Source organism: Aegilops tauschii, chromosome 7 (genome assembly GCF_002575655.3).
Source record: "Aegilops tauschii subsp. strangulata cultivar AL8/78 chromosome 7, Aet v6.0, whole genome shotgun sequence".
NCBI lineage: Eukaryota > Viridiplantae > Streptophyta > Magnoliopsida > Poales > Poaceae > Aegilops > Aegilops tauschii.
In genome coordinates, this window is record NC_053041.3 from 121,685,954 (window position 1) to 121,700,571 (window position 14,618).

General features: G+C 57.0%; 1 protein-coding gene, 1 long non-coding RNA gene and 1 pseudogene across 2 annotated transcripts; all 3 read left to right on the plus strand.

Moving 5' to 3' along the window:
• Positions 1-651: 651 nt before the first annotated feature.
• Positions 652-2,663, plus strand: LOC109760927 (F-box protein At5g07610-like; annotated as a pseudogene).
• An 882-nt stretch (positions 2,664-3,545) lies between these two features.
• On the plus strand, positions 3,546-4,308 carry LOC109760933 (uncharacterized). Its single transcript, XR_012189008.1, has 2 exons — positions 3,546-3,727; positions 3,808-4,308. It is a non-coding gene; the product is annotated as an uncharacterized lncRNA (long non-coding RNA).
• Positions 4,309-6,779: 2,471 nt separating this feature from the next.
• Positions 6,780-10,316, plus strand: LOC141026613 (uncharacterized). The gene is made up of 4 exons (XM_073503434.1): positions 6,780-8,595; positions 8,772-8,855; positions 9,008-9,274; positions 9,373-10,316. Exon 4 carries the CDS (start codon positions 9,528-9,530, stop codon positions 10,158-10,160), a length of 633 nt encoding a protein of 210 aa, XP_073359535.1. The 5' UTR covers positions 6,780-8,595; positions 8,772-8,855; positions 9,008-9,274; positions 9,373-9,527; the 3' UTR covers positions 10,161-10,316.
• Positions 10,317-14,618: the final 4,302 nt, after the last annotated feature.

The following is a 14,618-nucleotide window of genomic DNA, read 5'->3' on the forward strand; positions in this document are numbered from 1 at the left end:
CGTCAGGCAACACAGTCGCTCTTTTGTGTTTGTGTACCGTCTGAATTTGATCGGTTAAGATGCAAGGGAGGAATAAAAACATGCATGCTGCAGGTTCAAGCTTTTTTATTGAAGAGTAAAATACACTCAAGGTCACTCTTTCAAAAAAATGAAAATAATACTTTTAGAAAATGCACTCTGGGTCACTCCGGCATGCAACATCATCACTGCTTCAGCAACCCTGCCGGGGCTGGAGGCGACCGCGTGACAATGGGGACCACCTCTACTGCAACGCCCGCCGATGCTGCAAGCGATGTTGCGGCGGCGCCACTTCAATGCCCTTTGCCTCAGTGACATTGTGCTGCAACGGAACAACGAGGTGCGACAGGAAGCTGTGGCTGTGAGCAATGCCCGACGTGCCTGGCAGAGCGACGACACGTGGGAGAGAAAGGACGAAGCAGGGGTGGGCGTTGTGTTTTGGAAGAATGACGAGAGGGGGATGACGCATGGATGCCGCGTTGACCCATCCGACGGCCACACAACACGGGATCGGATGACTCATGACCCGACTGATTTCCGCAGCCGCCTTTATTTTTCCATCTCAAAGGTTCTAAGGGTGTCTCAGAACTTCAAGTAACACTTTTTTTTAGACAACTTCAAGTAACACTTGAAGGGCGGGCTCAGAACATACCAGAAGTTCCGAACTAACTATTTGGGCCGAACTCACCAGCACAGCCCGTTTAACAATTCCATTCTTCTCACGAGGTATTGACGACGAACCAACCCGCCGCCGCTCGTCCGTTCCCCTTCACAAACCCTCGACGAGCCGACCTGCGCCGCCGGCCGGTGACGGTCCCCTGCCGTGGGCGCCGAACCGGAGGTGGCAATGCCGCTAGGAGGAAGATGCGGGGGCGACCATAGGTACGGGGAACCGGCGACCGCCCACGGAGACGGGGACGACGAGAACCCATCCCGTTCTTCGCCCCGGCCGCCGTTACCGTTGCTGCCTGGCCTCGCCGTAATTCCCCCAGCGTCTGAGGTTTGCTCCCATCCTCCTTCCAATCTAAGGTCTATGAGATGGCACTGGGAACCTGAATGAACTGTCTCTACCAATTTTAGAAGGAGCAGCAGAAGAAACAGAAGCATGGGCAGCCCGCGGCGAGCTTCCTGGAGGACATTCTCATCGACATCCTGTCATGGGTGCCATACACGTCGCTGTGCCACTTCAAGTGCGTGTCCAAGGAGTGGCTCGCCCTCTGCTCCGACCCCGACATCCGCAAGAGGTCGCCGCAGACCTTGTCTGGCTTCTTCTACTTCGATCACGGTTGGAAGACATTGCGCCCTGGTTGGCGTTTCCAGAACTTGTCTGGGAAAGGTGCTCCTATGGTCGACCTTGATGATCTCCCTTTCTTGGGAAACACATATAAACATTTCGCTGTCGCACAATGCAGCACCAGCCTTCTCCTCTGCCATGCTGGAGATCACGCCCTCCTAGGGACTGCGGTTGGAATTATCGCCTAGATCTAGATCCGTGGATGTTTATCAGATGGCCCGAGGTTGCGGAATTCGATTATGTTATTTGCAATCCTGCTACTCGGGAGTGGACCGTGTTGCCTCCTATAGAATTGCCCGGCCACCTTTCGTGTTCCCGCCCAGGCAAGTACATCTTGGGTTTTGACCCGGCAACCCCGTCCCGCTTCGTTGTGTTTGTGCGCCTGAACACTTATTATGGCATGTCCATGGAAATGATCTACTCATCAGAAACTGGAGGATGGACTTCCATGCATGGTCAGCGTGATGATATTGGCGTAGATTCAGTTAGTAATTTTGGAAGAAGGCATAGCACCTTGTTGAATGGCACTCTGCATTTCCCTGCTTATGATTCGATAGTCACACTGGACATGAAAAGGAATGCTTGGGGGGAAATTAAAATGCCACCTGGCATGACAAACAACTATGTTCGTGCTTTCATTGGGCCGTCTAAGGGACACTTGTATGCTTGGCATATAGAGAATCGATATGATGGTCAACTCTCTGTTTGGGTGCTAGAGAATTATGATAGTGGTCACTAGACCCTAAAGTGGGTAGTTAATTGTTTTGAACTGTTCGGAAGGGATTGTCACGAAAACGGTAAGTCCTACTCAATGTTTGCAATTCATCCAGAATGTAATTTGATTTTCCTGACTGACGGTAGGGAGAAGATACTATCATACAACATGGATAATCAGAAAGTCATATTCACTTCTGTAGAATTCTCGAAAGCTCTACCCTACACTCCCTGTTTTGCGGAATGGACATCAGTCAGTGAAGGTTTACACATTTAGCATGGCTCCGGTGTGTTTGTAAACATCAATTGTTGGGTATACGCCCAATATTCTAGTTGAAGATGTGGGTTGGACAAGTCTTAAATGCACTTATGGGTGCATGTTCTTCTGGTTCTTTCAGCATTGTTGGATGGCCATGAAGAATTTGTTACTGACCCTCCGATGAGAATGTTTAGTTATAATAAACCTAGTCACTTAATGTATCTGCTTTCATGTACTCCTTCCGTCCCGAAATGTAAGACGTTCTTTAATACTATGATACATTTTGGGACGGAGGGAGTAATAATTATTGATGTCACTCTTTTAGCTCCTCGTATGGAGCAAATGTGAGACAGTATATTCTGTGTTTGGAATGTTTAATTTCCTGGAAGCATATCTTCAGTATGCAATTTGCTATCCACCTCTGTAAGTCTGTGTATAAGCTGTAACGTACATGGAAAAGCCAGTCCAGATGGAGCTGCAGATCGCCAAACACTTCAGTGCTTACTGCTACTCTACTATCGGAATTATGTTGCATCCGAACTTCTTTGCATTGCCTGGCAATGAAGCTCCGTTCTCCTGAATGGTTGCTGAAACCTTGTACCCGCCAATGAAGTTTTAAGCGCAAAAGCGTGGGAGGGCTATATACATCTGAATTTTAGGAGATTCTGGGAGACTAATATGTCTCCTGTTTAACTCGTGAGAACTTGAACCTTTCCAACCCTGTTTGGTGTTCTTTGTTTTGCGCCGTAACGCTTTGTTTTCTGGTTAGCCCCCTATTTGATTTTCATCTGCAGAGAAACCCCCCCCCCCCCCCCCCCCCCCCCCCCCCAATCCTCACCTGAGAACACTGACAACAGACTTACCTGTGTGACCTCCAAGCAGTAGCTGCCGACTGATCTCTTGCACATTCTTCAAATCAAATTCATGATTCATGGATTCTTCAATTCATTGGTTCAGCTTTCCGATGACTGAAGCTTAGAAGAAGACATTACGTTTGTTTCTTTCTGAGAAAAAGAAGACATATCACATATCAGAGTTGGGCTTTCCGATAACTGAAAGACATATCAGCTTTCCGATGGCTCAATTGGGCCGACCAAACAAGCCCACGGCTCTTTCTTCTCGCGAACGACTGACCACACAAGCCTAACACCACCGCCGCCGCTCCCTGCTCCATTCCCCTTACCAAACCCTCGCTCCACCAGACGACCTGTGCGGCCTGCCGGCGACAACGCTCGAGCAGCCGAGCCGCAATGCCCCCAGGAGGAGGAGGAAGAGGAGGAGGAGGAGGAGAAGAAGGAGGAGGAGGAACGGGCGAACAAAGATTCCGAGAGCAGGACCACCCACCGGCGACTGGCCACGAGTGCCGCGACGAGGAGGCCCCATCCCGTTCGCCGCCGACGCCGTTGCTGCCTTACCTCGCTGTCACTCCGGTCGCCTCTCAGGTGTGTTCCTCGCCTCTTGTATTCTTCGATCCGTGAAATCGACCCGTGACCTAAATGAAATGTCTTTATCACATCTTTAGAACAAGAAGATAAAACGGGAGGCCCAGGATGAGCAGCAGGGGGAGGAGGAAACCCCGGCGAGCTTCCCGGAGGACGTTCTCGTTGAGATCCTTTCGCGGGTGCCCTACACCTCGCTCTTCCACTTCAAGTGCGTGTCCAAACAATGGCTCGCCCTCTGCTCCGACCCCGGAGTCCGCAAGAGGTCGCCGCAGACCTTGTCTGGTTTCTTCTTCTTCAATCTCGGTTGGCGTTTCCAGAATTTGTCCGGGAAAGATCCTCCCATTGTCGACCCCAATCTCCGTTTCTTACGCGGCAGCTATAAGTATTTCAGCATCCAACAGTGCAGCACCAGCCTTCTCCTTTGCAAATGCTGGACATCCCGCCGTCCTAGGCAATACGGTTGGAATTTTGTCCCGAATCCAGGGCCGGGGCAATGTTTTAAATGGCCTGAGGCTAAGGAATTCGATTATGTTGTCTGCAATCCTGCTACTCATCAATGGACTGTGTTGCCTCCTATAGAATTGCCTGACGACCTTTCGCGTTTCAGCCTAGGCAAATACTTCTTGAGCTTTGACCCGGCCACCCCGTCCCGCTTTGTGGTGTTTGTGCCCCTGACACATATTATGAATATGGCCTGTCCGCGGCCATGATCTACTCATCGGAAACTGGAGGGTGGACTTCAATGCAGAGTCAGCACAATGATAGCAGTGCATATTGGGTTAGTGATTCAGAAAGCACCTTCCTAAATGGCATTATGCATTTCCCTACTCGATCTTCGTCAATAGTCACAGTGGACATGAAAAGGAATGCTTGTGTCAGGTGGTAGGTGCGACATATGCCAACGAGTGGCTTATCATTGTGGGAGCCAGTAAGACATCGCCGGTGCTTGTAAACGGGATAAGGCGAAGACATGCACGCCGGCGGATCTTACCCAGGTTCGGGGCTCTCCGTGGAGATAACACCCCTAGTCCTGCTCTGCGGGGTCTCCGCATGATCACTAGATCAATACAAGTAGCTACAAGTGCGCCTTGAGCTGTTTGGCTAGGGGAAGAAGAAGGGCAAGGCTAGCTCTCCTTTTCTCTCTATGTGGTGTGTGAAACTATGTGAGATCAACCCTTTGCATGGGTGTCCCGGGGGGTTTATATAGGCCTACCCCCCAGGGGTACAATGGTAATCCGGCTGGGCGCGGGTCCCAGCCGTCAGTGTCTGTGCTCGCCGGCCATTGGGTCCCGCCGACTGGTGGGTCCCGCCGGCTGCCGGCCTCTTGGCCGACAGGCCGGCCCCACCGCTTGGGGGCCTTGTCGGCGGCTGGTTACTGTTGCCTTGCCCCTGATGACGAGAGCTTTGTCGAGGTAAGCGTGGCTACAGTGCCGCCGCCTTGCGGGCTCTCACTGTAGCCTCACCTCGTCTTGTCTCCTTAATGAGGCACATGTTTCGAAGGAGGGAGGCCGACTACGCCCCAGGCCGACTAGGGGAGGCCGGGCCGCCTTCAAGCGTCTCTCTGGCTAAAGGGGCCCGCCGCCCGCGGGTCGTACTGGCGCCTGTCGTGGGTGACGTCGAGGTCAACATGGCTACAGTGCCGCGCCGGACGGGGGATGGCTGACCCGTACGGCGCCCTGTGGCCATGCTTGTTCCGGGTTTCGGCGGTAGTGGGCTGTACTGCGGCCATGCCCCGTCTTATCACCGTTATGTGGGTGCAGTCTTGGCCGGCTTCTGGGAGTCGGTCTTCTTCATGGCCGGCTTCTGGGAGTCGGTCCTCTCAGGGCCGGCTTCCTGGAGTCGGCCATCTCGTAGCTTTCTTCGGGAAGGTTTTTGAGGCCAGGTCGTCTTCTGGTAGTCGGCCCTGGGGATAGCCGGCCAGAGGAAGGCGGCCCCATGCTCTGGATGCTTGAAGGCTCGATTGGCCTGATAATTTTTCAAAGAGCCAGGGGGAGTCGGTTAGGCTACCCGTGGCCATTTACTCCGACAGTAGTCCCCAAAGTTGGTTGGGCTTCGAAGCTGAGAGGAGGTCGAGAAGCTCGGTCAGCTTCTTATCTTGACGAGCTGGCAGCTGGGAGCCGGCTTCGGTTGGGCGCGCCGTCTTGGCGAAATTTCTAAAGTCTGAAGGCGGGAGTCAGTTGGTGCGCGCGTCGGGCTGTGGGCCGGCCGCTCGCCGCCCGCGAACCACGTGGCGTCCTTCGGCTGAAAAAAGCCTGCCAACCCACGTGCGTGACAGGACGTTGCCACAGGCCGGGGGCCCACCACTCCTACGCCTAGGCCCAGGCGCGGATTCTCTGTGGCCCAAAGGGGCCGCACGCCTTCCGGCGGCGGTTTCTGCACGCCGTTAGGGCGCAATAATCGCGGGACGTGGGGGAGTGGGCGCAGTTAATCCCACGTTCACCCCCACGCCTCGCCTCCTCGGCTTCGCCGCACGAGGCTATAAGTAGGGGGAGGAGGGGAAGCGGCAGACGCTCGCACGCTCCTCTTCTCTCCGCCATCTTTTTCCTCCTCCTTTCCATCATAGCAGCGTCTCGCCGCCGCGCCGTCCCGCCAACCTTCGCACCACCCCGCAGCTTTGCCACCGTGAGGCCGTGCTTTCTCCGCCGCCGCACCCTTTCTCGCCATCATGCAGTACGGCGGGGACTAGGACGGCTCCAACGTCCATATGGACCACATCGACTTCCTCCGCAAGACGCGGTGGTTGCCCGGCAAGGACCAGGTGCGGGTCCGTCTCGCGCCGGAGAAGGAGATCACGCCGGCGTCGGAGGAAGGCGAGCGGGTAATCTTTCGCTCGCAGTTCCTGCGCGGCCTCGGTCTGCCCGCGAGCGCCTTCTTCCGCTCCTTCCTCGAGTTTTATCAGCTCCAGCCGCACCACCTTACTCCAAACACGGTGGTGCTGATGTCCGCCTTCGTCACCCTGTGCGAGGGCTTTCTTGGCGTTCTCCCCACCCTCGAGCTCTGGGGGGAATTCTTCCAAACCAAGCTCGGCACCCGCATGCAGGGCGTGCCGGCTCAGAGTGGCGCCTTCATCGCGATGCGGAGGCCGGCAGCCGACAACCCCTTCCCCGTCATCACGCGGATCCAGTCGGTGAAGCGCTGGCAGAAGTCGTACTTCTACGTGAAGAACGTCGCCCCACAAGGCCACTACGTCAACCTGCCGGCTTACGTAGCCGGCCCGCCGGCTGGGAGGCGGCCCCAGTGGTCCTATCGAGCCGTGACGCTGTCGCCGGCTGGAGCCGCGGCCGTCGCCCGGCTCCGGGTAATGATCCAGTTGGAGGGCCTGACTGGGTCCGACCTGCTGGCCGCCTTCATCACGTGTCGGGTGCTCCCGCTTCAAAGCCGCCCTCATCTGATCTGTCAGATGAGCGGCCAACTCGACCCGAGTCGGATGTTCACCAAAGAGATGCCTCATGACGAGGTGGCTCATATGGTGAATTATCTCGCGAACTGCAAGCTTTCCGCAGAGTGGCGGTTTGGCAAGGAGCCGTACTCCCGTGCACATCCCCCGCCTACGGTATGCTTTATTTATCCTTTCTTCTCTTAGTTTTGTCGCCAAGTTTTTCTTGGCCGACTCTGACCAGTCGGCACGTCTTGGCAGAGCCCTCTCCTTCGACCTGCGGCTGGGTCGGGGGCGGATCGCCGATTTCTCCCCGACCGGGCGAAGCATGACTTGGAGGACCACGACTTGGGGGCGGCCGCCATGGACGACAACACCGACGCGGGAGGCGGCGAAGCAGGCGGCTCCAGGCTTGGAGCCAGCTTCGACGACTGGCCGGATGACGATGAGGCGGAAGTCGTCCCACGCCGCCAGTCGGCGTCCGACCATGGAGCGGGTTCCTCCGCCGCGCCGCCTGCTTGAGGCGGCGCGCAGAAGCGCCGGGCCGCGTCGGGCTTGTTCGGCAGTCGGCTGAAGAAGCCCAAGGGCGGGGCGGCGGCGACCAGGCGGGATGAGGCGGCCGCGAAGGCGGCCCGCTTCCGCAAGGTGGTGAAGCAGCCGCAGACGGTTTCGGCGTAAGTGTGGATTCTCTTGCATACTCTTTCTTCTTTTCTTGTTGATTTCTGAATCCTTGTCTTGTCTCAAAAATCAGGGCTCCGCTTTCTCTTGAGCGGGTTGCTGCCGCCTCCGTGGTTGGATCGCCGGGAGGATCCGGGAGCACCCGCCGTGTGGACCCCGCGCCGAGCTTCAAGCGGCGACGGAGCTAAATGCGCGGGAGGCGCGGGAGGAGTGGGAGGCGGAAGAGCTGAGGGCGGATGCCGCCAAGGCGGCACAGGAGGAGGCGGAGGAGTCGGCGAAGGCACATGCCGACGTGGCGGCCAAGGCCCAGGCGGAGGCTGCAGCCGCAGCGACAGTGGAGGGGGCCTTGCTTGTCACCCCCCTGCGTGTCGCGGCGCCCGAGATCCCGGAGCCCCCGCCGGAGGAAGCTGGCGGTGACCTGCCGGGGTTGGAGAGGGAGGACGACGTCGTCGTCTCGGAGAGGGAGGCGGCACCGTCCTCGCCGACTGGGGCGGCCCAAGGCAGCCGGCCTAACGCGCCGCCTGCGGAATCGGCTGGACGCGAGCCGGCTGTGAGGGCGGACCTGGTGGTCCAGTCGCCATCGCGCCAGCGTGCGGGGAAGGCAACTTTGGCTCCGGACCCGCAGAAGTCCGCGGGCTCCAGCTCGTCGGCCCAGGACGTGGAGGCGGCCAGCGCCAGCTCGGGGTGGACGCCGGGTGGTGGGACGGTCGTGGTCAATGTGGCGGCGCAAGAAGTCCGGAACCGGCTTCAGTCCCAGGCCGCAGTGCTGAGGCAATATAATGACGAGTTCCTCGCGACACGGGCGGCCATTCGGGTAAGTCTTCCCGTTTTTTGCTTTTTGATCTTGGTTTCTTCCATGGGGGCGCGTCAGCGCACCCACTGGGTGTAGTCCCCGAGTTCCGAGTCGGCTGCTGAGCAGGTGGCTTGGAACTTCTTAGTGGGCTTTGTTTGTTATCTTGTTCTCATTCGCTTCTCTGTCTGACTTGCAAGACTACCACAACCTCCACGCGGCTGCCTTCAACTCCCAGGCTCGGGAGCTGACCCAGAAGAATGCTGATCTATCTGAGAGCCGGGGTAAGTGCTTCATCTTTTATCTCACATGGGGGCGCGTCAGCGCACCCACTGAGTGTAGTCCCCGAGATTCGGGCCGACTACTGAGTAGTCGGGTCGGATCTTTCTTGACGACTTCTTTCTTATTGCTCTTTTCTTCTCTACCATATCTGCAGCGGCCAACGCCAAACTGAGGGAGCAGCTGGGTGGGACTCAGGCCGCCCTTCGCGCTAAGGAAGCCGAGTTCGACGCCTTGGCCCAGGAGCGTGACCGCCTGGTCAAGAAGCTGGCCGACCAGGAGGAGAGCCACAAGGCGGCCCTGAAGGCGGTGCAGGATAGCGAGGCCGCCCTCCAAGCCAAATATGAGACGTAGGCGGCGAGCTGGGCCAAGGCGAGGCAGTCGTTGATCAACGGCTACGGCCAGATTGAAGACTTGGTTGACGGTAGGCCGCCCTCTTCTTCGTTCCTTGCTTGCCGCTTGCCGTTTGGTTCACTCTCTGACTTGGTATTTTTCTCTTCTTTCTCTTTTTTTCTTGTGCAGAGTACTTCCCTGGCTACTCTACTGCCGCCAACCAGGTCGTCGAGGCCCACCGCGAGGCGCATAGGTAGGCTGGCACTGAGATCGCGCCGAATACTCGCCGGTCGCTTGAGGAACAGCTCCTGGCGATTCAAGCCCGCCTCCAGCCGGCTCACCGCATGCTCCGCCGGCTTCAGCGTGTTGGGGCGCAGGTGCTAGCCGCTCTCTGGCCCGGCGAGGTGATTCCCCGCACCCCCAGTCGGACTGCCGACTGGCTGGAGGTAGCGGCCGGCCGCTTCGAGGCCTGGAAGGCTTCTGCGGCTCGGTCAGGCGCTAGGCGGGCGCTGGAGTTCGTCAAGGCCTGGTATCCCAAGCTGAGCTTGGACCAGCTGGCCACCTGGCGGCAGGAGGCCGACACGGAGCTGGAGCCGGTGCGGACGGCTATCATCCAGCATGCCTCGGCGATCGCCGACTACACCGACACCAGCGCCTTTGCTCCTGAGGTGGATGACAACGGCGTTGCCCAGCCGGAGGAGTGGTTCGGGCTGAACCTGGCAGATGGCAAGGACTCGGCGGAGGAGATCGACTCCAGCGACGAGGGCGAGGAGGAGGAGGAGGGTGAAGACGCCGCGCCCGATGGTGGAGCAGCCGGCCAGCCTCAGCTTGACCGTGCCTCCAGCAACAAGGCGCGTGCGAGCGCACCGCCTGCAGGCGGCGATGATCAAGCCGAGACTCGCCAGCCGGCCACTCCTCCAGCCGGCGCTGCCGTCTCCACCGACCAGCCCGGCTCCCCTGCTGCGCCCTTAGTCTAATCTGCCGCCTTTACTTTCCTGTTTTATTACTCTTTGAACAATATTTTGTTAAGTTTGCGCAGTTCCACCCATTGGGGTGTATTCGAACTATATTGACTGCCGGCCTGTTTGAAGGCCTTATGTGTAAATATAATCATGCATGTGTTTTGCTTTTTATCCTTTGGTTGTTTCCTTTGCCGCCCTCCCTTGGTTTCCGCCTTCCCAGCCGGATAGCTGCTCTGCAGTCTGTGGCTGGAGAAGTGCTTGGCCGGTTGGGAGGGCAGGTACTCTAGCTTTCTTGGATTGCAGCGAAGTGACTGGGAAGCCGGCCAGCCGGCTGTTTTGACAGCCGGTAGGCACGGTTGGAGGCCGGCTTGTGTTATATAAGTTCGTTAGTCCTTAGCCGTTTTTCGTGTGGGCATCCTTTCCTGCCTTTGGCTCTTGCCAGTCGGACAGTCGGTTCTTCGAGCTGCGACTTACGACAAGAGAGGGCTTGGGTGCTGGCACACTACTTGTCTGACTTCAGGTAGAACTTTTAATATAACTCAAGGCGGCCAGTCCCCGGGCCGACTAGTCGAACCCGGTGCCAGATAGAGAATCAAATGCAATAGTACATTCATGGGTATGACACTCTTCATTCATATATAAAGGAGGCGGTCCCCGAGTGCGCCTCGGGGGGCCCGTTGTCTTGTACTTAATACAAAAAGGTAGCATGATACATACTGCTTTTAACTGTAAAATCTTCTCAGGAGATTGGCGTTCCATGGTCGTTCCGACTCCTTGCTGGAATCATCCCTCTTGCATGCTCTCGGCTTCTGTGCGTCGATCAGGTAGTAGGAGTCGTTGCCTAGGGCCTTGCTGATGACGAAAGGGCCTTCCCAAGGGGCCGAGAGCTTGTGCTGGCCGGCTGTTCGTTGGATCAGGCGGAGCACAAGATCGCCTTCTTGGAAGGATCTTGGCTTGACCTTCCGGTTGTGGTAACGGCGCAAACCCTGCTGGTAGATGGCGGACCGGCTGAGTGCTAACAGCCGGCCTTCTTCCAGCAGGTCGACGTCGTCTTATCACGCTTCCTTGGCCTCCGCCTCCGTGTACATGGTGACCCGAGGCGAGTCGAACTCGATGTCAGTTGGGATGACAGCCTCGACACCATATACAAGGAAGAAAGGAGTGAAGCCGGTTGACTTGTTCAGGGTAGTACACAGACTCCAGAGGACAGCCGGCAGCTCATCGAGCTAGCAGCCGGCCGAACGCTCCAGTGGTATGACTAGTCGGGGCTTGATGCCGGAGAGGATGAGGCCGTTTGCTCGCTTGACCTAGCTGTTTGACTGCGGGTGGGCAACGGACGCTAAGTCCAACCGGATGCCCTGTGTCGCGCAGAAACGTGCCAGTGCTCCCTTGGCAAAATTCGTGCCGTTGTCGGTGATGATGCTGTGTGGTACACCATACCGAGTAGTGATGTCTGCGATGAATGTCACGGCAGTCGGCCCGTTCAGCTTCTTGATTGGCTTTGCTTCAATCCACTTGGTGAATTTGTCCACGGCGACAAGCAGATGTGTCATGCCGCCGCGGGCTGTCTTGAATGAGCCCACCATGTCCAGCCCCCAGACGGCAAAGGGCCAGGTGAGGGGATGGTCTTGAGTGCAGAAGCCGGCAGGTGTTGCTTGGAGCTGAAGACTTGGCATCCTTTGCAGCATTTGACTAACTCCTTGGCGTCTTCCAAACCAGTCGGCCAGAAGAAACCATGGCGGAAAGCTTTGGCGACAAGTGATCTTGAGGCCGCGTGGTGGCTGCATTCGCCTTGGTGGATATCCTTGAGGATTGCTATGCCCTTCTCTGGCTCGACGCAGCGCTGGAAGACTCCAGTGACGCTATGCTTAACAAGTTCTCTGTTTATTATTGCGTATGCTCCGGCTCGGCGTTGCACTAGTCTTGCCGAGATCTCATCAGTCGGCAGCTCTCTGTTTACTAGGAAGTTGAGGATGGGCTGGGCCCATGATGGAGCTGTGACTTCTTCTGTTGTCAGTACGGCCACTATGACCCGAGTGGGTGGGTTGGGTGGTGGAGAGTTGGAGTCGGCCACCGCCTCTTGTGTTGCTGCAGTCCCCGGGCCGACTGCTGCAGTCCCTGGGCCGGGTTCTGAAGTCCCCGAGCCGGGTGCGACTACGGCAGTCCCCGAGCCGCTTGTCGAAGTCCCCGAGCCGCCTGCTGGGTTCACCCAGTCGGATCCGACTGCATCAGGGGCAGGCGGTACGAAGATAGATTCCGATTCTGGAGACGGCTTGACGGAAGGTTTGAGGAGGCGCTGGAGAGAGACGCCGGTTGGTATAGCTTGTCGGGTGGAGTCGATCCGTGCCAGGGCATCTGCTTGATCGTTGTCGGCCTGTGGCATGTGGAGGAACTCGCACCCTTCAAAGTATCCGCTGATTTGCTGGACGAGGAATCGATAGCTCCCCATGTTTGCGTCCTTGGCGTCCCAGTCGCCAGATGACTGCTGGACCACCAAATCCGAGTCGCCGTAACACAGGATCCGGCGTATGCCGAGCTCTTTGGCTAGCCGGAGCCCATGTATGAGCGCCTCGTACTCAGCCACATTGTTGGAGGCGGCAAAATGGATTTGCAATGTGTATCTGAGCTTGTCGCCCTTGGGAGAGGTGAGGACGATGCCGGCTCCCAAGCCGGTGCGCATCTTGGACCCGTCGAAGTGCATCCACCAATGAGTGGAGTCGGGAGCCGGCGGTAGGTACTGGGTCTCGGCCCAGTCGACAAGGAAGTCGGCCAATGCTTGGGACTTGATGGCGGTGCGGGGCTGGTAGAAGATCGTGTAAGGAGCCAACGCAATGGCCCACTTAGCCACCCGGCCGGATGCATCCCGGCTGCCTATGATCTCGGCAAGCGGGGTAGTGCATATGACCGTGATGGGATGCTCTTGAAAGTAGGGCTTCAGCTTCTTGGCGGCGAAGTACACTCCATAGCACATCTTCTGGTAATGCGGGTAGTTTTGCTTCGAGGTGGACAGTACTTCGCTTAAATAATATACCGGCCTCTGGACTAACTAGGCTCGGCCTTCTTCTGGGCGCTGGACCACGATGACTGTACTGACCACTCGGCTAGTCGCAACAATGTAGAGGAGCATTGGCTCCTTCTCAGTCGGCGCTGGCAGGACAGGTGGAGTGGTTAGCATCTTCTTCAACTCGTGGAAAGCTTGGTCTGCTTGGTCGTTCCACTCGAAGTGGTTGGATTTCTTCATGAGCCGGTACAGAGGGAGAGCCTTCTCCCCTAGCCGGCTGATAAAGCGGTTTAGGGAGGCCAGGCACCCGGTGAACTTCTGAACGTCTCGCAACTTGGTGAGAATCTCCATTCTCTCAATGGCCTTGATCTTCACAGGGTTGCACTCAATGCTGCGTTCGAAGACCAAAAAGCCTAGAAGCTGGCCGGTTGGTACTCCGAACACGCATTTCTCGGGGTTGAGCTTGATCTGGAATCGGCGCAAGTTGGCAAATGTTTCTTTGAGGTCTTCCAGCAGGGTGCCGCGCTTCTCCGTCTTCACCACAATATCGTCTACATAGACGTGGGCATTTCTGCCGAGTTGCTTGAGGAGGCATTTCTGCATGCAACGCTGAAAAGTGGCACCGGCATTCCTCAAGCCGAATGTCATAGTCAGGTAGCAGAAAGCTCCGAATGGTGTGATGAAGGTGGTCTTCAGGTGGTCAGCTGGGTCCAACTTGATCTGGTGGTATCCTGAGTAGGCATCCAAGAAACTCAACAGCTCGCATCCGGCTGTGGAGTCTATCACTTGATCAATCCATGGTAGGGCAAACGGATCTTTGGGGCAGGCTTTGTTGAGCCTGGTGTAATCTATACACATACGCCATTTGTTGTTCTTCTTCAACACCAAGACCGGGTTGGCAAGCCATTCTGGGAAAAACACTTCCATAATGAAGCCGGCGGCCAGGAGCCGGGCTATCTCTTCTCCTACGATCCTTCTCTTCTCCTCCGACAGTCGGCGGAGAGGCTGCTTGACTGGTTTCGCGTCCGCTCGGACGTGTAGCTTGTGCTCGGCGAAATCCTTCGGAACACCCGGCATGTCCTTTGGGGACCATGCAAAGATGTCTCGATTCTCACGGAGGAAGTCGACGAGCTCGCCTTCCTATTTACTGTCCAGGTTTGCACCAATGACAGCAAACCTCTCCGGGTTCTCCGGGTCCAGAGGTATCTTCTTTGTCTCCTTGGCCGGCTGGAAGGAGCCCTGAGCATCATATTCCTTGGGGTTGGGGGACAGGGCCGGCTGCTTGCCGGCCATGGCCACGACTCGGTCCAGCATCTTCTTCTCTTCAGCAACCACGAGGGACTCGGCCAGTCGGCTGCTGGCCGCAGCGCACTCGATGGACTTCTTGTAGTCTCCGGCTACAGTGATGATCCCCTTTGAACTCGGCATCTTCATCTTGAGGTAAGCGTTGTGGGGCACAACCATGAACTTGG

Coding starts and splice junctions, on each gene's coding strand:
- LOC141026613 (XM_073503434.1), top strand. CDS start 9,528: ATGCTCCGCCGGCTTCAGCGTGTTGGGGCGCAGGTGCTAGCCGCTCTC.